Source organism: Nuphar pumila, chromosome 3 (genome assembly GCF_984573655.1).
Source record: "Nuphar pumila chromosome 3, dmNupPumi1.hap1.1, whole genome shotgun sequence".
Lineage (NCBI taxonomy): Eukaryota > Viridiplantae > Streptophyta > Magnoliopsida > Nymphaeales > Nymphaeaceae > Nuphar > Nuphar pumila.
The window spans coordinates 32685407-32708704 of NC_143251.1; the positions used below are offsets into that span (position 1 = coordinate 32685407).

The 23298-nt window shown below is 37.6% G+C and overlaps 1 protein-coding gene across 2 annotated transcripts in view; it reads left to right on the top strand.

The window, feature by feature from the left end:
• The window catches only part of LOC149842513 (uncharacterized), a 109716-nt gene extending 108566 nt beyond the window's left edge, over nucleotides 1-1150 (top strand). For both annotated transcript variants that reach the window (XM_089999244.1, XM_089999246.1), the window contains one exon: nucleotides 730-1150. In XM_089999244.1, coding sequence (XP_089855370.1) covers nucleotides 730-801 — 72 coding nt within the window. In that variant the 3' untranslated portion in view covers nucleotides 802-1150. The remainder of the gene's footprint in view (nucleotides 1-729) is intronic.
• Nucleotides 1151-23298: the final 22148 nt, after the last annotated feature.

The window sequence follows — 23298 nt, forward strand, 5'->3', positions numbered from 1 at the left end:
ATCATCATGCTTTACAATGATTTTTACAACGCTGCTGGTTAGTGTCAAGACATTCTCCAGCTACCCTAGTCTGGCCAACACCAAAAGCCTTAGCTAAATGGCTTGCTTTCTGGATTTATAGCAAAATCTTGTGCTGGAACAGTTAGCTTCAACTATTTACTGCTTCTCATCAGCTAGTACTTGCTTCAAGTTGAACCTGTATATTTCTAAATACTAAAATTAAATCAGTGTCTACATGACTGCTAACAGATCCGAACAACCATCCAAAAGTTACAATAAATTGCCTGAAATTCTTTAACAGGGTCAGTAAATATTTTGCATTGCAAGGGCAGCCTCAAGCATCATTTACTTCTATTATTCGTTTGGTGCATGTGGACTTGTATTGACACATTTCTTTATCAGATTTTGCAATTCATTGTTGTTTGACTGTGGTCTATCGTATTTTTCAGCAAGTACATTTCTTACAATTTTTTATTTGCAAAATGATACTTATCTATCTCAATATGTAAAAGCCCCTTGAGTTTCTCTCTGTGGTGTGTTGGATCTCATTACTGGAAAAATATTAAAGTTCTCATTTAAATTAGTTGAAGAAATCCCAGGAAACAAATGATATAATGCAATGCCCTGGTCAGCGCTACCTTCATGGTTTCAACCTAACCTTTTGACACCTCCACTTTTGAATATTGTTCAAAAGATGTTTCAAGTAAGCCTTCTCATCTTTATGTGCAGGGATACACTGGGGTTACTGATGTATCTGGCGGTTATTCTGCCTGGATTGAGAATGGACTTCCAACTCAGTGATCCCCCTCTCAACCGCCTGGATTGAGAATGGACTTCCAACTCAGTGATCTCTCTCTCTCTCTCTCTCTCTCTGAGGACAGTGAGATGATTGAAATAGATGTTCATGCTTGCCCAATCAAACCCACAATAAAGATGCCCACATCTGCCTGTATTGTCATCACATTGTTCAGGATGAAAGGGTTGAAGAACCTTGTGATTTTTTCTTGGTTCAACCAAGATGTTGCATTAAAACTTATTCCACTAATTTGTGCTTTATTTTGCAACTTAACATGCAAGCTTGACATCCCTTTGTTGAAAAGAATGCATTTTGACCCACTGAAAGTAAATAAATATGAGCTTCCCATGAAAATCTTGATAAAAACATTAGAAAAGCAATGCATCGATATTTTCTAAAATATCATGACTTTATTGTGATTTTAATTTTCAATGCATTTTTTATTTTTTTTATTTGTAAAGTTTTTGTTACTTTTTTCCTTTTGTTTTTTAATTTATTCAGAGTTTCTCAAGGTTTTTTAACTGATTTTTAAAAAATCTCATAGTTTTTTTTTTTCTTTTTACCAAGAAAAAACTCAAAAACAAGAATTATGGCTTCTCAATATGACGGTAACAGTAGTAATATTGCATGAAGTTTTTGTTACAAGCAACTATCAACAGTATCAAAGCAGGTGGGTAGGCGACGATGGGGTTCTTTTCCACCTAGCGGAAGACTGCTTCTTCCTTATTTTCAGCATAATTATAACTAATGTTGTCTGAATCGGTTTCAGACCTAAATCGATTTTCAAAAAGATTCAGGGAATCGGCCAATTTAGGCTCAAATCTGATAGGGATGAATCGATTGATTTATTGTTTAAAATTAAAAAAAAAAATCACAAAAATTGAAAATGTATAAAAAAAAGAGACCAATTCAACCCTGCCTTTCATGAAGTGGGTCGATTCTACCGAATTGGGGTTGAATCCTCCAATTTTTTTAGTGTGGCCCAATCTGGCCCTGAAGGGAATTGATTTGGTGCCGATTCCATTTGATTCTGGCAACGGTGATTATAGCAGGTTAGGATCACGTCAGAGGCAGCTCTGCTGGGGCCGTAAGAGCTGCCTTGGATGCCATTCATTTTTAAGATGAACAACACCCATCAAAACAATGAGCAATCTCATTGTGACCTCTTCATCCAAAACAAACGATATCGAAAAAAAAATAAGGGGCCCATCCACGTGATAGGCATATCATCCGTACAGGTCTTGGATGCCGTTCACCTTGAGATCATTGGCATTCAGAAGTGATACTGTCAGAGCACTCTGACCTAAACCCGTCTCGATTATAACGAATCCAATTACGAGTCGTGGCTCATTCCATATCCAATATTAACCCTTCACTCGGTGGCTCAGGAAGTCTTTTCGATTGTCTAGTGTTTGAGTTTCCAACAAACCTTCGCAACGACAAAACTGCCAAGTTAGTTTAAGTTTTGATATTTATATAAGATTGCGATAATAGCTTGTGTGAACCAAAAATCAAGAAATAGGAGAGGGTTGAGGTTTATGTAGGCTTAGCCTCCCCCGGCACTATAAAGGGTCTTTAATAGGCCCAAACGGCTAGCTATAATGAGTCATGGCTAGCCAAACGGTTAGTCCTGAATGTTCAAATGACTAGCCCAAGGAGGGTACCGAAAAGGAACCAAAAAGGCAGGGAAAAGGCAGGGATTGGTCCAAAATGACTTTGATAAGGTTAAAGACTATCCTGTATCAAGTCAACAATCAATAGTCAAGGTAGGGGTGATTGGTGGACCGTTAAGACCATTAAAGCTCCATGCAAAAATGTTGGGCATGTCAGGGTCAAGATCCAAACGGATCCAATGAGATTTAAGGATTGTCAAAAGTCAGTTTTAGACTTGGGGATTAAATTCATCCCAAGTACTAAAAAGATAGGTCAAAGGCTAAACTAAATTCAAACCCAAGTTCAAGATTCAAGGTCCAAGATCAAAATTCAAATCTAAGTTCAAAGTCTAAAATCCAATGTCCAAGGTCAAGGGTTAAGTTTCAAGGTATAAAGAGATGTACAAGCCCAAGATCTAATACCCCTTAAGAGCCTTGTCCTCTAAAGCAACACCCCTCTATATAAGGACGATAAAAAATCTTACAACTTTAAATATGAGACTAAACTTGTAAAAAAGACTAGAAACCCATAAACTTAGAGAAATGTAGGAAATACGGTATGATACTTTGGTAGTTTTGAGTCAAAACCTCAACAATCTCTCACATGGATCAAAACTATAGAAATGACTCAAGAGGTTGTTTGTGAAGTTTTAGTGCATAAATGAAGGTATCTTTTGGGACTGAACCTCCATATTAGTATTATTTAGTCAATCAGTCTAGGACACCAATATCATTAGCTTTGAATTAAGAATTCTAATTTAACTTTCTAGACACCGTAACATACACTTTTACTTCAAGTGATCATAGTGTCTACCAATATATAGAAGTTGTACATTAAGGGTCTTGTGTTATATTCTAGTTTTATAAGTGATCTAGAGACAAAGTCTAAGTTTCATAAAAGGTGATCCCCACTTTCATACTCACATATATAAGTCCATCATTAGTGTAAGCCTGTTTGAAACACCCTAGCCGTAAGGCCTATAGATCTTATTAAGAGTTTAACTTTGAACTCATTCTCCTTACACAGGTTTCAAGCACTTGACATCGGGAATGAAAAACTACAATAAGTGCTCAATCTAATCACTCAGTGATTTTCTTTTCACATTGAATCACTAGACATGGTTTGACTCTTATCATGTGTTTGAGTTTTTATCAATGATGATTGTTTTTATAAACTTTAACCTCATAACCTTCGATGTTTTAAAGATGTTTTTTTAAGAAAGTCCATTTATCAACGAATCCACTAAGTTCTGATAAGATTTCACATATTCAATAGAAATTACTCCTTACTTGAGTAAATTATTCCCATAATTATGCTTTAGACTAATATGTCTAGATTTTTTATCATAGATATTACTTTCTGCTTTATATATAGCTACTTGACTATCATAATGTATAGCTTCACGAGTGTTGACTTATCTCCTAATGATATCTCCATTAAGAGATTTTTTACCCACTCAACTTTCATACTAGTTGAAGCTGGTGCTATCAACTCTGCTTCTATTATAGAATGATTTATCATATTTTGCTTCTTGGATTATAAAGCAACTAGTCCAGTTTCAAGGGTAAATATCCATTCACTTGTGGATAATGATTCATTGGAATCAAAATTTTAATTTGCATCACTATACCTTCAAATACAACAAATTCTCTCTCATAGAATATCTCATAATCTAGAGTTTCTCTTAAGTACTTCAAGACTTGATAAATAGCATCATAATGCTTTTGTTTTATATTACTAGTATATTAGTTTAACTTGCTCATGCTAAAAGTTATGTCTGGTCTAGTTTCATTCATAGCATCCTTAAGGCTACTAATAATACCTGCATACTCTAATTAAGATATACTTTTTTTAGTATTAATCAATAATTTAACACTAGGATCAAACAGAGTAGCAACATGCTTACAATCATAATGATTATATTTCTTTAATTTTTTTTTCAATATAGTGGGATTGAGTTAATTTATAACCATTCTCATGTCTAATCAACTTAATATCAAGTAGAACATCAGTTAAACCCATCTTTCATGTCAAATTTAGATGAAAGAAAACTTTTAATATTATTATGCATTCTACATTATTGCTCATGATTAACATATCATCCATGTAAAGACAAATAATTATAACATGACTACCTTCTACTTTGCTATATATACTTTTATCAAAATCATGAATTCTAAATTTATATGAAATGATTACTTCATTAGGTTTATCATGTCATTGTTTAGGTGACTATTTCAAATCATATAAAGACCTTAGCAGTTTATAATTTTTTTCCTTGACATGGTTCAACATAGCCTTTAGGTTGTTCCATATAAATCTTTTCTTCCAAGACATCATTCAAGAAAGAAGTTTTAACATCCATTTTGTAGATTTCAAGATTGAAAATTGAAGCCCAAACAATTATAGTTCTAATATATGCAATCATACTTACAGGAGCATATGTGTCAAAATAATTAAGTCTAGGTTTTTGTTTGAAACATTTAGCTACAAGTCTAGCTTTAAAATTTTCAATAGAACCATCAGTTCAAAGTTTTCTTTTGAAAATTTATTTGCATCCCAAGGGTTTAAAACCAGGGGATACATCAACCAAAATCCAAGTTTTATATTTCAATGCTAGAATATAAGTCACTATATATAGATTCTTTCCAAGAGGAGCATCAGGCGATGTCATAGCTTTTGAAAATAAAATCGGGTCTCTATCTATCATGTATAGATAAAAATCATGACCAAAATCTTTTGGCTTTCTCAATCTTTTACTTTTTCAAATTTTAGGATTTTCAAGCTCACAAATTCTTTTCCTTGGATTATTTTTAATATCTTTTGGAGCTTCAAGAGATTTTAAAGTTATATCTTCTCTAAATTTGACTTTGATAGATTATAAAATCACTTTAGTTTCAATATCCATAAATCTATATGTCTTACTATTTTGAGAATATCCAATGAAGACACATGTTTTGATTTTTTAACAAAGTTTGGTTAATTTTGGTTCAGTAAGTTTTACATAAGCAATGCAACCCCAATTTTTTAAATAATTTAAATTTAATTTTTTACATTTTCAAAGTTCATAAGGTGTAGTGCTTAAAATATGAAAATTTATTTAAGATGTGCCATAAACTTAGCAAAGCATCACCCCATAGGTTATAATCTATACCAAAACTTATAAGCATTGAATTAACCATATCTATTAGAGTCATTTTCTTACGTTCAACTACATCATTATGTCAAAGAGTATATTGACTAGTATTTTGTCTGTCTCATGAATTTCACAAAATTCAATGAACTCATTTGAAAGATATTCAACCTCTGCTTTCAAAATCTTAAATTTTTCAAATGATTCATCTTTTGTTTTTATGAAATAGATAATAAAATAATTGTTACCCCCACGAGTTATAGTATTTTTCAAATCACATACATCATTATGTATTAAATCGAGTAATTTTAAATTTTTTTCAATACTTGAAAAAAGTTTTTCACAAACTTTGCTTGAATACAAATATCACATTTTCTAACATGCTCAACTTTACATTTAAGAATAAGTCCTAAGTTACTCATATTTCTCAAAGACTTATAATTAACATGTCCTAATCTAGCATGTCATAAATCATATGAGTCAGACATATAAAGAAGCAAAATCAACTTTATTAATCAAATTAAGCTTAAACAACCTATTGGTAGAGTGACATTTGCCTACGAACTTGTGGTTCTTTGATAGTATAATACTGTCGAATTTTATTACAACTTTGAAACCATTTATTGTAAGTAGATAGGCAAATACAAGATTCTTTATGATGGTAGGTTTGTGATACACATTTTTAAGGGTTAAGCATTTTTCAGAGGTGAAGTGAAGCTCCACACTCATTTTTTCATGAACCTTAGCTTCATGTGTATCTCTCATATAAATCTTATAGTCTTCTCCCATAGTTTCATATGTATTGAACATATTTCTATTATGGCATGAATAGATCGTTGATTCAGAATCCACGAACCACTCTTTATTTGAATTGTTCATAAATATTTCACTAAATACAGTCACCAAGTTTACTAGCCTTATTGCCTTGAAATTTCTTCTTATGTCAACATTCTCTTGCATAGTGACCTGGTTTACCATAAGTAAAGCAAAAATCATAATCTTTCTTCTTAACATTGTTCTTGGATTTCTTATTCTTGTTCCTAAGTTCGAGTTTGAACCTTGGTTTGCCCTTAAATATGTTTACCTTAGCGTAAACTTTTTTTACTTTATCTTTCTTATCTCGAGATCGAGCTTCATTCTCAATTCTAAAATGTTGAAGAAGTTGTTCTAAGGTAAACTCTTCATTCTTATATTTTAATTTATTTCTATAATCTTTCCATAATGGAGGCAATCTTCAGCCGCCTAAAATGATTCATCAAAGTTTATTCCCTCAGACTTAATGTAATTAGCCAAGATTTGCATCTCATAAACTTGAGGCAGCAATAGCTTATATGCAAGACCCCAAATTGTTTTTCTTTAGTAAACACTATTTTTCGTAAAATTCTCTTTTTCAAAAACATGATACAAAGGAAGACACTTCCTTTAAAACCCCTTTTTGAAACACGGGTTTCAAACCAAGACCTCAAATATTTAAATACTTTATGCATCTTTGCAAGTTCATCATTTTTATAAAATACACCAAGTCTTGGCACAAGCCATTATCATTCATTTATAAAGTAAAAGTTTACAGAATACATCATTTGTTCACAAAAGGGTACATCAGAAGCAGTCCTAGTCCAACTCTACAAGGGTCCTCGAGTCCTCCATGTTGTACAATTTGCCCGCTCGCTAAGCACTTGAAAAACAATTCAAGTAGTGGGGTGAGACAAGCCATAGTCTTAGTATAATCCAACACTCAATACGAATCACAAGACTAGCATAACAAGCATTTACAGTCGAAAAACCCCTCATGGCTAAAGCCCAAATTCTAAAACTAGAAGAGTTGAACCTTCACTCATATGAGTCGACCTTCAACAGGTAAGGAGGAATCGACCCTCAACAAAGAGAAAACTACACAATTGAACTAGGAGTCATACCCTTACACACATAGGTGTTGACCCTCAACACAGAAGAATCAACTTTTGTTCTATAGGAGTCAACTCACCAAACGTAACCATCAATCTGAATCTAAGATGGGTCAACCCTCGACCCAACTCTCAACCCTAAGACAAAGAAAAGTCGACCCTCCCAACATAGGAGTCGACTCTCAACACAAAACCATCATGATGAACATAAGAAGGGTCACTCAAAGGTCGATCGTCCTGCCAAACAGAACACATTGGGAGCCAACCCTTCACAAAGGTGTCAACCTCAAATCCGAGCAACGACAACACAATAGTGTAAAACTCTAAGGTGTCTACTCCCAACTCAGACCAAGTCGACCCTTAGGTGCCCAAATGCACCAAGCCCATGGACCCATCCTACATCTATCTAAGTGTGAACAAATTAAGTTATCTTTCCCTCTTGAATCCCTTGCATAATGTGACCCCATCAATCCATAATGCATCATGCCACACAATGTGTGTCCTCAGGATACCAACATCAAAACATTATACAACATACTACCATTGACACCAGTATAAAGACCCAAACACAACGTACCATTATGGCACTGACACAAATCCAATTGTACCCTTATGGCACTGACGTAAAACCAAATGTACCATTATGACACTGTCATAGAGCCAATCGTACCCTTTCGGCACTGGCATAAAGCCAATTCACATTGTACCATTACGTCATCAACATAAAGCCAATTCACATTGTACCATTACATCACTGACACAGCCAATTCACATTGTACTATTGCGGCACCGACATAAAGCCAATTCACATTGTACCATTACATCACCAATACAAAGCCAATTCACATCATACCATTATGGCACTGACATAAAGCCAAATATACCATTATGACACTGACATAAAGCCAATATATTTTTACGACACCAAATCAATACCCAAAACATTTCCATAAAATACACCATATTGCAATCATGCTCATATGCAAACATCTACGTGTTGCCAACCTTGCAATACCAAGCTCAAGAAATTTGTGCTCACATAGGCACCACTGTTACGTATTGTAACATTTGCAAATACGAACCACAAACAAAGCAAGCCATTAATACTCAAGCTATGTAATGCCACATTATCAATACGTAACTGAAATGTATAAATAAAAGCACAACCATATGCATTACCGCACTAAAACTCATACCGAGCATCACAACACGCATACCATGAATTACGTGCCCCATATCACAAGTCGGTTCATCGGACCAAGCACAACACAAGGTCCAAGTGGAATTCCATATAATATAGTCAAACACCTCAGTTCTAGCACAAGGAAACCCATCTTGCCCCTCCAGGAGTCAACTCTGTCATTATAGGAGTCGACTCTCACATGGGGGAGTCAACTTCTTACTTAGCATGAGTTCATTCACAATGTAGAGGAGTCAACCCTTGATCTCCAAGAGTTGACCCTCAACCCAAGCATCTAATATGAGAGTGAAACACATGCATAAATCCTCCTATACCAACCAGATAGGGTCCCACAGACCATACCCTAATCATATCAGATTGGATTCCTCAGATCCCACATTCAAAACGCCTAAAGAAACCCACTTACCAACACTAGAGTCGATTCAGATCACCCAAGAATCAATTCAGGCACTACAGAGGTCATCCCTTACTCAATAGGAGTCGACTCTGGCAACCATAAGGGTCGACTCTGCCTATGCAGTTGTCGACTCCTGAATTTCAAGGGTCGACCCTTAGGGCCAACTAAACAGAACAAAATAAGCACGAAGTTTACTCTTGAACTGCAGGAGTCGACCGCTCACAACACCCACTTACATTTTCCTCTACCTAAACCCAAAAATTTCAAGGGTTCAAGCACTCAAATCAACTAGAAAACCACCCCAAAGCTTCTAGGGGTGTCCCAAACTGATCTACCATAGTTTTCTTAATTTCCACAACACATAGCTTCATAACATGCAAAAACATGTTGAAAACCGAAATATCAAAGCATGAACCCATCTATCGCATGCCATTTCCTTAACCAACATAATTATAAGCATGAATCCCCAAATCCTCATGCATAAATATGCATATATGTTGCACCAAATACAAAAATCATAAAGCCAAGACTCCAACTAACCAAAGATTTGTGGAATTCACCTTATACATGCAATTCTTCAAAAATCAAAACACTCACGCATGGTTTTCCCCAAAATTACATGCATAATTTTACTCCCATGCTGCAAGCTATCAAGTAAGTCACAAAGTTATGGACTATACTACTAAATTGCCGAAGATAATAAAAACTACATGCCAAATCGCAGCCACGACATGCCTCAATCTCCAAAATCCATCAAGATTTGCCTCTCCTTTCGAAGATCTCCACCAAGTCAAAAAACTTCTCCTCCGGTCCAACTCCACCAACGAGAGAAAAGAGGTGAGGAAGGTCAAGGTGGCATGCAGGTGAGGCTAAGAGAGAGAAGAGCATGCAAGAGAGAGAGAGAGAGAGAGAGAGAGAGAGAGAGAGAGAGAGAGAGAAGGTGAATAAGGGGGAAAACCTCATTAAAACAAAGGTTGGGGGGTATGAGGTGGTGTGAAGAGAGGAGGGGTGATGCCACATGGCAGTTGCAACATAAAGGGGTTTCCCAAAATACCCCCAAAAGCAAACATAATACCCAATGTGTCCTCCTTATACCACTTTTACCCTTAATTGCAAATCTTATTACCAAACTGCCATTTTCCTAAAAGCCAACCTCTTTCTAATAATTACCAATTATTTTCTAAAAATTGTCCATGACCTTTCTCCAAAATGTCGGGCATGTCCTTGCCCAAAATGCGCCTAATCTTTCTAAAATAACAACTATATCCCTAAATCTAAACGAGTTCGATCTAAACCTAAATTTGATTATATAAAGGCCCAAATTTCAACGAGCACCAAACCCAATGCAAGGGATCATAAAATCAATTAAATATCAAAATAAAGGGTTCAAAAATCTGGGGTGTTACATTATCAATGAAGAATTTAAAATTCATATACTTATTAATAAAAAAACCTATAATTTTCAGCATCCGCTGTTTTGTACTTGCTTTCAAGGGCTTGCCACAAATTCTTTGTCATGCTGACTTTCAAGTAGAGGTCAAATAGGGTGTTTGAGAGAGCATTCAGTATATGTCTATGATACATGAAGCCATCCTACATCCATTTTCATCGCTTTTGATTTTCAACAATGGTTTTATCCTCCTGTTCTTCTAGACATTTCTCCGTAAGCACTACATCATGTTTGCAATAGTAAGGAAGATGAATACCTTATGTTGCCACCATTTAAATTTGGTGCCATCAAACTGGGACAACTTAGGAAGCTTCTGGTTTTTAACCTTCACAGTCATCATATGCAGGACTATCACTTAAAAATTATTGTAAAATATACCTTACTCAGTGGGTTAGGCAACTGAGCTTCAACTAGGTATGCTTGGAAGCATGCATTACATGCGCTATCTTTCAAGCAATAGTTGTCCCACTTAGGATCAAGTTTCTGGTACAATGGGTACTCGTGCAACTATGCTCTCAGGATACAACCAAGCTTTCACCTTCTCGTGAAAATTGGTTTACGCCCTGCACTGAGTGAGACCGATAACCATGACACGAACCACATTTGCAATAGAAAGAAAGATGAATACCTTGTGTTGCCGCTATTTGAAATTAGTATCATCGAACTAGAACAACTTGGGCAACTCCTGGTTTTCAACCTTCACAGTCGCCATATGTAGGATTATCGCTTGAAAATTATTGTAAAATATATCTTACTCAGTGGGTTAGGCAACTAAGCTTGAACTAGGTGCATTTGGAGGCACGTGTTACACATATTATCTTTCAAGCGATAGTTTTCCCACTTAGGATCAAGTCCTCGATGCAATGGATACTTGTGCAACTATGCTTCTAGGATACAACTGAACTTTTGCCTTCTTGAGAAAATCAGTCCATGCCCTACACTGGGCGAGACCGATAACCTCAACACGAACCACCTTGAACAACCACTTGACTAGATTAGGTTGATCAGGGCTTAATGTAGGCTCGAATTGGGTATGGATCCTGGGTTCATATATGGGTATGAATTCTATATGTAAGTGGGTATGGATCTGGATTGCAAGCTGGTCCCCACTTGGGTTCAAGTCCTGAGTGCAATGGGTACCCACGCAACTATGCTCTCAGGATACAACTGAGCTTTTGCCTTCTCGTAAAAATTGGTTCACACTCTACACTGCGTGAGAGCGAAAACCTCGACATGAACCAGCTTGAACAACCTCGTGATTAGATTAGATTGATTCGGGCTTGAGGTATGCTTGAATTGTTTATTGATCCTGAGTTCAGATATGGGTATGAATCCTATATGCTAGTGGGTATGGATCTGGATTGTAAGTGGGTATGAATTCATAATATAATTAGAGTTGGATCCTAAAAGACAACCAAATCTGATTTGAATTCTAAAAGCACTCTAAAAGAACAAGTAGAGAGAGAGAGAGACGACTAGCCACGAATGCCCAAACGGCTAGCCCAAGGATCAAAGACTAAACCAGACTGAAACTGAAACCCAAGAGATGTACAAGCCCAAGATCTAATAACCCTTGAGGGTCTAGACCTCTAAGGTAACACGTCTATATAAGGACAAGAGAAAATCCTAGAACTTTCAATATGAAACTAAACTTGTAGGAAAGATTAGAAACCCATAAACTTAAGTTAAACTAGAAAATAGTACTTAGGTAGTTTTGAGCCAAAACCCTAACAATATATGCATGATATAGCAACTCGGTTAATGAAATTCGCTAACTACACGCCATCAGCAATAATACATTGCAAGGCATTGCACTACATGAAAACTCATTTTTTCATACCAAAAGCTATGCCCATCGGATAGCCATACTCTATTTCTATAAAATATGCTCCCTTTTCGTAGTATACACTCACCTAGCAAGGCTTTATCAAAAGCAGATTTTTTTAGGCAAAATTTTGAATTGGCTCCTCATCCGGATGAGGGGATTTGGAACTCATGTCTTCTTGGCTTATTCCTTGAGCAATGGCCATGAATGGGTCAACATCTATCACTTTAGTCTATAGAGATGCAACGGTTAATGCATATTATTTCTGTTTTTTTCTTTCATTGAACAGTACATTTCGTTTTGAGGGTATAATGTTTTTATTGGATTTTCTTTCAAGTCGTTAAGATTCTTTTTCCTATGAATTTCCCTCTGTAATCATGATATTGAAGCATACTTGGGTCTTATAAAGCTGGGGTAACTTGTTACTGGTCGATAACGATTTTAGCAAATAACCAATCAATATCTTTTAATCATCTTAATAGCTGCTTGATTATCAAAACATACATGAAGTAGATTGGTTAATTATTTCCATCTTCAAAGTTTCTTTAATCATTCATCGAACACCAAAAGTAGCAGATTTATATATTCAACTGTTGGTTTTCTTTTTCCATGTGATTCATTTTTTTATGTAACAAATAAACAAGATCATCCACAAAGAAGATAGATGTTCAGATGTAGATTTGTCTTGCAAAGTTAATCTTAGAATAGCCTATTTAACTTCACTTATAAACTCTCTCTCTATCTCTCAGCCGAGCCACTCCCAAACCCCCATTGCCGGCCCTTGCTCCGCCCACCACTATCGCCTGCCCCGGCTGATCTCTGCCCACCACTGTTGCCCCCGCCGGACGCACGCTTCCTCTATGTCTATGCTCCTTCCCTGCGTGGTTGAGCAGCAACACCGGACGTCGATCTCCCTCTCTCTGCTCCTTCCCTGCGTGGTCGAGCAGCACCATCGCCAGACGCCGATCTCCCTCACCATCGCTGGAAGCGGCTATCACCTCATTGTGCCTAAAGGGGGATCCTTCATGCTCCAAGATGATGGGTGGAAGATTACATTGATTGGGGACAAGCTGTTATCAAGAAACAGAAGTCGAGGCATCAACAGAGGTTTCATCCGAATGGCGGGGGGCCATCCACCCGTACGTCGGCGCCCTGTCAACGCTTCGGGTTTCATTTCCAGAACCGCTCATCGTGGCAGACGATTCCAATCTCCTTCTGTTGCTGTGGTGAGGGAGTTAAAGAAACTGTCCTCTAGCATCTTTTTATCGCAACCTATATACGATTTCATCTTTTGTTTTGTATATTGACCTGCCCCGTCTTTACCTTCTCGCGAGGCAAAGGATAGATAGGAGCTTGTAAAGGCATCCCTTTAGTTTTTAATGAAAGGATTGGGCAAATCCAAGTAAATCTCGTCCTTTAGGTATAAATTTAATCAACAGTTTTTGGCGGTCACGATTTGATACTGTATTTTTTTTAAGCTAAATTTGCATCGTGAAAAGGTTTTGAAAACTTTGATTTCGGGGTTTTTTGTTCGGACGACAATCCCTATTTTGCCTTCCGCTACGCTTTGGCCTTCAGTGACAGGCTGCCGGCTCACCACTGCTCACAGAACTGCATTTCTGCAAAAATCTCAGGTTTGGCTGTCTATTCTTTTGGTTGTCCGTCAGACTTTATCATCCTACTGTGTCTAGCCATTCGGAAACCACATCGTCCTTTGACAGCATCGTCTGCTGGTCTCTACTAGTAGCAATTGTTAACTGGGGTATATCTATGGCAATACCATTAGAGATAGATTCTTGATACTAGCACCCTTCAGTTGTTAGTTGGACCTGAAAGGGAGCCCCAAAACCCTAAAACTCAAAAAGACCTCGCAGATAAAACCTTTCTAAGGTACCCAATTATTTTAAAAATCTCTTGATTACTTATTTGTGCCTATTTGCATCAATTGTCTATGGTATAATATATACCTAATCTAAAGCTCGTAAAACCAAAATTCAATCTATCCTAGAGGAACCACCTTTGGAGAATTTCACCTATGGGATGTCCCCATATGATGCAAAACATCATATTTGATGAGGAACCGGACGAAAGGACCTACACGGATGTTCCTGATGAGTCTATGGATGACCGAAAAAGAGAAAAGACCATGATGTTTCTCAAGTCCAGCTCACGTCAGTTTCCTCGTCTGTCTCGTAAAGTCCCTCACACATGTTACGAGATAGATAGTTATGGCATGAATGGGTGTACTGGGTCGGAAGAATGCCCCTCCCCCCCCCGAATATGAAAATGATAAAGGAACAAATGAGAGAGATACAAGAACAATTGAGACAAGAACAGTTGGGACAAGAATAGGAACGAGCAGAAAGGAGAGCCCGAAGAGCCCATAAGTCAGAATGAGAATAAGCATGATCAGATAGAGATGCCAGAAGGAGGAACATACAATCTCCATAACCACGAGAGGAGTACAGTGGGGAGAGTCCCAAGTATCCGGTTTAGAAAGGAAAATCCACAGGTCCAGGCCGACCCATCCACTCCAAACCATGTCATCTAAATTGGACAAAAATATCAAATCCTCGGAAGACATGATACAAATTTAACTTCAAGAATGAGATATATGAGCATAGACGAGAGAGAATACTCCATAAATGACTTTTTGTCTGAGCGGTATGAAGATGATGATGATACACCTCTAAAGTTCTTAAAATTCAGCAAGAAAGGAGACCCAAGGACTCACTTGTCCCTATTCTTCATGAGCACCATGGCCAAATATTTGAACAACGATAAGAGGCTGATTAATTGGTTCCCCAGAAGCCTAAAGGGAGAAGCACTGGAATGGTTTGCCACCTTGAATCTCTAAAATATTAGGGAGTTCAAGCATATTATAATTTTTTTCATAGAGAGGTTCAGATTTAACGTTGAGGATCTTCCCACCATAAGCCAACTTTACAATTCGAAACAGAAGGAGGAAGGTGCCCACGAATTTATCAACCAGCGGCAGTCTACGACCAATAGGATAAAAGAGCATATCATAGATTTCTATGCACCAGTCATCTTGATGGACAACTTCTCTCAACCTATGTGGAGCCTGATCAACATGGCTCGGGTTGAAACGTATATCGAACTCATAAAGAAGATCACTGCCTTCATGTTAGGCATAAAGAAAGGAGTGTATGATGTGCTTCTGAAGAACAATAAAGAGAATAACATATACAGTAAATCAGATCCATCCATGGGTCAGGTCAACATCATAAGGACCTCAAGACAAAACTCCATCAAAAAAGGACAAAAGGCAGGTAACCAAAAGGCCTCCAAGAAGCATAACTAGAATGGATATAGGGGCAATCCTAAGTGGACCATAGACAAAACATTTGCCAAGTTTGAGCAATCTCATTCATAAGTCATGGATTTGCTGCTACATGACAAACTACTCAGGTTACCCAAAGTGTCTAACCCTCCTCAGATAAAAGGAAATGATTCGGCTAAGTATTGTTGATATCATAGAGTTGTGGGGCATGATACTGATGACTTCTTTATGGTCTCGAAAGCTTAGTTTACCTCTGGACACTGACCCGACCTCGTTCGACGAGACTAAAATAGTCTCCACTTCTGAGTTGTCATGGACACTAGCATGACCTTGTTTGGTGAAACCACAAACGATCTTGATGCCTCAGTCATCCTTGAACCGACTCAACCTTGTTCGATGAGACCCAAATGGTCTATAAAACTCAGTATACCTTTGAACACTAGCCTGACCTCGTTTGAAGAGACCACAAACAATCTTGACACCCCAGTTGTCTCGTACACTGGCCCAACATCGTTCAGTGAGACCACAAACAGTCTTGACGCCCCAATCATTCTTGAATTGATCCGATCTCGTTTTGCAAGACCCATAACAATTTTGGCAGTCCAGTTCACATTTACTCTCATAGTCATAGAAAGAGGATAGAACTACATCACGATGCCAAGCATATCATTGCATTGATCATTAAAGGTTAGGGACTTCCCCCAAGATGGATTCATCTCTCTCCAAAAATAATATTTTCCTCTAGTAGGTCCTTGCACCTGAGAGACTGTCATACAAGACATCTAATTCTTAGTGAAAGACAAGGCGATGACACGATAAGGCCAAGGTACTTTTATCCAATAATTTCAGCCCATGAGCCCATAATGATGAATTATAGGGGCACAGGATTATTATCAATGCATAAATATAAAGCCTTTGGAAGCTCACCTAGGTAACCAACTCTCTAGAAAAATAGAAAGATGATGAATACCTTCGATGCTGATCTGTTCATAGGTTAGTCTCCAGAGAGGCATTTTCTTTTATCTCAATAAAGAAACATTGAAAAAGCATGCACAAAAAAGAGCAGTGCATTTATGTTAATACTTACCCATGAGATCATGGCATGGTAGCAGGCTCCAGTCATGAAATGACCTTCAGGGTAAGGACTAAAAACAAAAAATGTGTGTTATAAGAAAGCCAATACTTATCTCTAAAACTTATGACGAGAAGGCAGGCTCCGGTCAGGTGTTCTTGGAGATAGAGGTTGGATAAATAGGAGCATCCCTCCTAGATTGGGTAATCATGAAACCCATGATTGTCAGGTCTCAATTCAAGGGATGGAAAGAGTAAAGAATAAATCTCTTGTGGGATAAAATTTGAGGCTAAAAAGGAACTTACCTAGGGGCAAAATCCGTACTTAAGCGTATTATCACCCAAACTCTAGTCTTTCACAGTTTAAGCCTTACTGAGAACCATTATAACCAATAAAAATGCTTTATGACTTAATCTCGTGTTCCAATAACTAGTCACTTGAAACCAAGGTGAAATTAAAGGAGAAAATACCTGTAAAATCGAGTATCACTGTCTTAAACCAACGTGAGATGAGAAAAGTCTAAAGTGTAGGAAACTCAAATGCAAGAATCACCTTGTTAGGAAGATTCTAATTTTTGAAGAGCAAAAATTTGTGACCCTATATGTTCAATCATTCATAGCTGCATTAGGCTATCCACTCTATCACAAATGAATGAATTTCACAGCATATCATTTTATGCATTACAATGCATCATAGCCATAGGGATTCAGAGTCTGAGGAGAAATTCCTTCACTAAGAGCAAGCTAAATTAATCCTCTTATTGGGAAAATTCCACTCTATTCATGAACCCACAATATGTATAGGACTCCTGATGCTTGCACTCACAATTTCTTAAAAGAAAATTGTTTACTAAAGCATCAAAAATCAAAATGGCCAAAAAAGACATGAAAGAGCGCAACATTTCTCTTGTATTATCCCTGTCTGACGCCCAACATTTTTTTCTCTCTACAAACAAAATGTTTCTCAAACCAGCCCGGCCTCGCTTAATGAGACCATAGACGGTCTCAAAAACCTTGTTCACTTTCTGGCACTGGCACCGACCTCTGTCGGTAAGGCCACCAAAATGGTCTTAGCAATCTAGTTGTCCTCAGACTAATCCAACCTCGCTTGGTGAGACTCATAATAGTCTCAATAGTCAAACCCCTTATTTTCTTTGGATATTGGCACCAACATCGTTCGAAGAGACCTATCATGATCTCGGCAATCCAGTTTTTCTTTAGGCACTAGCCCGACCTCATTCGGCATGACTGAATTCAGTCCTGACAACCTAATATTCTAAACCTTGAGTGTCTACCACTACAAGAAAAATGTTAATTAGCGACAAAAATTTATGACGAAAATAATCTATCACAAATTTGTGACAGATTAGCTAGAGAAAACTAGTCGTCCCTAAAATTAGAATTAGTTATAGAATTAGCGACAAAAAAATTCTGTCTCTAAATCCGTCGCTAATTAGCGACGAAAATTTTTTGTCTCAAACTTCATCGCAACTTCACGATTGATGAGCGACATAATTTTTCCGCCGCTACTCCATCGCTAATTGGCAACAGATTATGAGACAAAATTTTTGTCGCTAATTTTCCTTATAAAACCCTAATGTGAGCCCCTTTCTTTTTCATTCCTCGCACGCAGTCGCCTCTCGCTACCTGTCGCCCATCGGTCGAGTTCTTTCCTTCTGCCGCCTGTCGCTCGAGTAACTTCTTCCCTCACTCTGTCTCTCTCACCGTCGTGTGCCACCGCCGACCACCGACCCCAAACCGTCACTCACCTTCCCAGAAACCCCTCTCCTTCTGCTAATCATTGGGTGCCACCGCCGATCATCGATCGTCGTATGTCATCGCCGACCACTGACCATCGTGTTACTTCTTCCCTCACTCCATCTCTCTCGCCACCGACCACCAACCCCTAACCCTCACTCACCTTCCCCGAACCCTTTCTCCTTCTGTTGATCACCGTGTGCCATCGCCGATTCACCTCTCTAGGTAACCTCTCACCCCCTTTCTCTTTCTCTTGTATCTTCTTCTTCTCCTTCTGTTTCTTTTCTGTCAACCAGTAGGGGCCTGTCGTTCTTCCCTGCCGGCAAACCATGGATGGCCCGCAGAGGCTAAAGCCCCTGCCAGTTTTTTCGACAGGTCGGCAGGGTAGACAACCCCTGTTGCCTATAAAAAAAATTCAACAGGGGCTTTGAGCCCCTGCATCATTTTTCTTGGTTTTGAGGGAGGAGCTCAGCCCCTTCCCGTTTCTCCTTCTTCGTAAGGGAGGGGACGAGACCCCCTCTCTGTTGCTTGAGTTACAAGGGAGGGGTTCAACCCCTCCCCCGTGCCATCTTTGTTTTCATTCGGTCGGCAGGGGGTGCAACCTTCTGTCCTTGGTTCTTTCAGTCGGCAGGGTGCGAAGCCCCTCTGCCCCCTGTCCACTTTGTTTCTCCGACTCGCTGTTGTCTTTTCTCGTCGGGCAGGGAGGGTGAAGCCTCTACCTGAGTGGTTTTTCTGCCGATAGGGGGAGGGGGCTCTACCCCCTGTCGTGTTCCCCTTTCGTCAGACAGAGCATGGCGAAACTCACTGCCTGTGTCTTTTTCATTGCAGGTGCATAGCAAAGCAAAATGTGCGATGCTTAATGCTAAGCATCACATGCGGCTTAAAATGTCATGCGAAAAGAAAGAAGAAAATTATAAATGCAAAAGCATGCAAATCAGGTAAATACCCGTGGTGAGTAAGTGATGCAAGCACATCACATGTTATTTACTTTCTTGGATGCAACACTTTTCTGCTCACACACTCACTTAGTTGTGGATATCTAGGATTGTTTTGCTGGAGTTCAGATTCTATGATAGGCATGGTAGTAGTTAGTGGGATATTGGAGTGTGTTTGTTGTGGGTACATGTTTGATATTGTTGTGATATGAATGATTGAATGTATTGCAATGTTTGATGTGACTGTATGCATGCTTGCATGAAGTTATTTTGGATTTGATTATGAATTTAATGTGAAATTTTATCATGAAAACATGCTTAAATTAAATGTATCGCATTTATGAACGTGCTTTCATCTTTCAAAATATCATTGTGATTTGTATAAATATGATGTGATGGTGTTATGCACGAAAATATTGAATTATCAATGCATGCATAATAGTTCATGAAATTGCATTTTATGTTAAACGTGTTTGTGGTAGAGAGGGAAAGAAAATTTGTATATTAACTGAAACACAAAAATTGCTCACCAACAATCACCAAACAAGAATTTCTAACAGATTTGTAAACCACATAGCATTCTTATTATTCTCTTTTAACTGGTTAGGATAATATCCGTAACATCATAGGACAAAATGGTTGCAAACCGTGAATGAATATATCGTAGGATAGTTGATAATGAGGTATCACTTGAATATATGGATGGTGCTGACAGTTTTATTGAATTTACAACGGCAAGTATCAGTACAGTGGATCTCATAGGTTGGATCAAGTGCCCCTGCACGATGTGTAAGAACAATCGATTTATAGAACCTCATGGCGTTAGACATCACCTATACAGGACGGGTTTTGTGAGTAATTATCAGAATTGGATGCTTCATGATAAAGAATTTTAGAATAATTTTGACTCATGGGTGGATATGGTGCACAATAATTTATATGTGAATTTGATATTTGATGTCGCAGAACCATAACTGGGTTCTGCTATGGGTCCTAGTGATGTACCAACTAGGGTAGAAGAAAAAGCAGTAAATGATGCAGCTAATAGATTTTATGACTTACTTAAAGATATTGATGAGCCACTTTGGAATGGTTGTGAGAGTCACACTATCTTGTCTGCAGTTCTTCAACTACTGAATTTAAAATCAGAGTATAATTTAAGTCAATCATGTTTTGACCGTTTGTGCTCTATTGTGAAAAATATATTGCCCAAAGATGAGAAATTGCCATAAAATTTCTATCGTGTGAAGGTTATGGTCAATGCTCTAGGTATGGGGTATCAAAAGATAGATGTTTATCCAAATCACTGCATGTTGTATTTTAAAGATCAAGAAAATAGCAGATCACGTCCGTCATGTGGCCATCCTCGGTTCAAGTCAAAGAAAAAAGGCAATGCTAGCACAAGGTCAAAAGAAGTGTCATACAAGTCGCTCTGCTACTTCCCTCTCACCCCTAGATTACAACAATTGCATATGTTTTCGAGGACAGCTGAACACATGAGATGACATGCAAATAAAGTTTGACATGATGAAGACAAGATCACCCATCTTGTTGATGCAGAAGCTTGGAAACACTTTGATAGTACTCATCAGACCTTCGCAATGAAAATTGAAAAATGTTAGGCTCAATTTATGTACAGATGAATTTAATCCATTTGGGGGTAAATCAATTTCATACTCATGTTGGCCAGTATTTGTCACCCCATACAACCTTCCTCCAAGTTTGTGTATGAGGCATCAAAATCTTTTTTTGTCTCTATTGATCCCTGGTCTGACATCTTCGGGCTAAAATCTTGATGTATATTTAAGGTCATTGATTGATAAACTGAAAATACTGTAGAATGACAGTGTTCTCACGTACGATGCCCATAAAAAATAAAACTTCATTATGAAGGCTGTTGTTTTATGAACAATTAGTGACTTCCCTTCGTATGGTATGTTATATGGTTGGAACACATATGGGAGGTTGGCATGTCCGTACTGCATTGAGGATACAAAATCTTTTAGATTGACGCATGGAAGGAAGTCGTGTTGGTTTGATTGTCATCATTGATTTCTACCCAGCAACCATCCTTTTCAACGATAAAAGAATGTGTTACTAGTAGGCACAACTGAAATAGAAGGTCCACCTACACGGTTGACTGTCATAGAGATCTTAAGACGATTGCGATACTTTTCAAATGAATTGACAAATGCCCGTAGTGCGATGCCCTTCCTTGGATTTAAGAAGGATCACAATTGGATAAAAAAATCTATATTTTGGGAACTACCATATTGGCCGACCTTATTGATACAACATAATTTGGATGTGATGCATGTAAAAAAAATGTGTTCGATAATGTATTCAATACTGTAATGAATGTCAAAGGAAAAATGAAGGATAATCCGAAGGCTCGTATGGATTTAAAAGTAATATATAAAAGACCAGAATTGGAACTCCAAAAATATAATGGCAAAGTACGGAAACTAAAGGCAAGGTATGTGCTTGGACCAGATCAAGTAAAGCAGGTATGTCAGTGGTTAAGACAATTGAGATTTTCAGATGGATACGTCTCTAACATTGTTCGGACTGTGAAGATAGATGAGGGACAATTATATGGGTTGAAGAGCCATGATTGTCATGTCATCATGCAACGGTTGATTTTCCTAGCATTCCATGATATGTTAGACAAACCTATATGGGTGGTATTATCCGAGTTGAGTCAATTTTTTAAAATATTGTGTGCATCGAAAGTTATAGTAACTGAGGTAAAGAATTTCAAGGATTCTATTATCACTATTATTTGTCAGCTAGAAAAGATATTTTCGCCAGCATTTTTCAACATTATGGAACATGTGATGATTCACTCGCCATACGAACTTAGGGTTGGTGGTCTTGTGCAATATCGGTGGATGTACCCATTTAAAAGGTATATTTTTATTTATATTTTTCTCTCTAATACTATTGAGAATTTATTGTATTACGAGATGTATATTATTGACAGATGCATGCTTGACCTCAAAAAAAAGGTTCAGAATAAAGGAAGAGTGAAGAGTTCAATTTGTGAGGTGTACACTTTAGAAGAGATTTCAAATTTCTCTTCTATGTACTTTGAACCTCATATTTCAACACGTTACACTTGCCCAGCTTGTAATGATGATGGAGAACAAGTTATTGTGGTTGACAAACTATCGATATTTAAACCACTTGGGCACATCTTTGGCAGTTGTCGATCAAGACTCTTGGAAGATCGAGAGCAAGACGCATCACAAATATATATCCTTTTTAATTGCTCAGTGATCAACCCCTACATCGAGTAAGTATACTTAATATATAATACTAAGTTCTCTGCGTGCGTATGTGGTTTGGTAATATAAATATTTGTTAAGTGCAGATGATTTGATCTAGAGTTGTGAAGAGAACTTTCACATCTCACTGATTCAGAAGTAGAAAAAGAACGTGAAAATAAGTTTGTGACATAGTTCAAAGAGTTAGTAAGGATGATGACATGCATTTTTTTTTGTGTAAACAACAATATGTTACTTAATTGGTCGTGATTAGAGTTATTGTTTATGCTTGTAGGTCTGCCATGTTGATCTTAATGAGTAAGGAATATTGATTTACAAAATGGTTCGACCAAAGAACGTCAAACAAGTGATGAGGAAGCATACTTGAACTTGTGAAATACATCTTGTAATACATACCATATCACTTTCTCATATGCTCTTATATTTATATTTTGGAGACCATGCTAGTCATGGTTGTAGTTAGTGAAATATTGGAGTGTGTTTGCTGCAGGTACATGTTTGACATTGTTGTGATATGAATGATTTGAATGTATTGTAATGTTTGATGTGACTGTATGCATACTTGCATGAAGTTGTTTTTTATT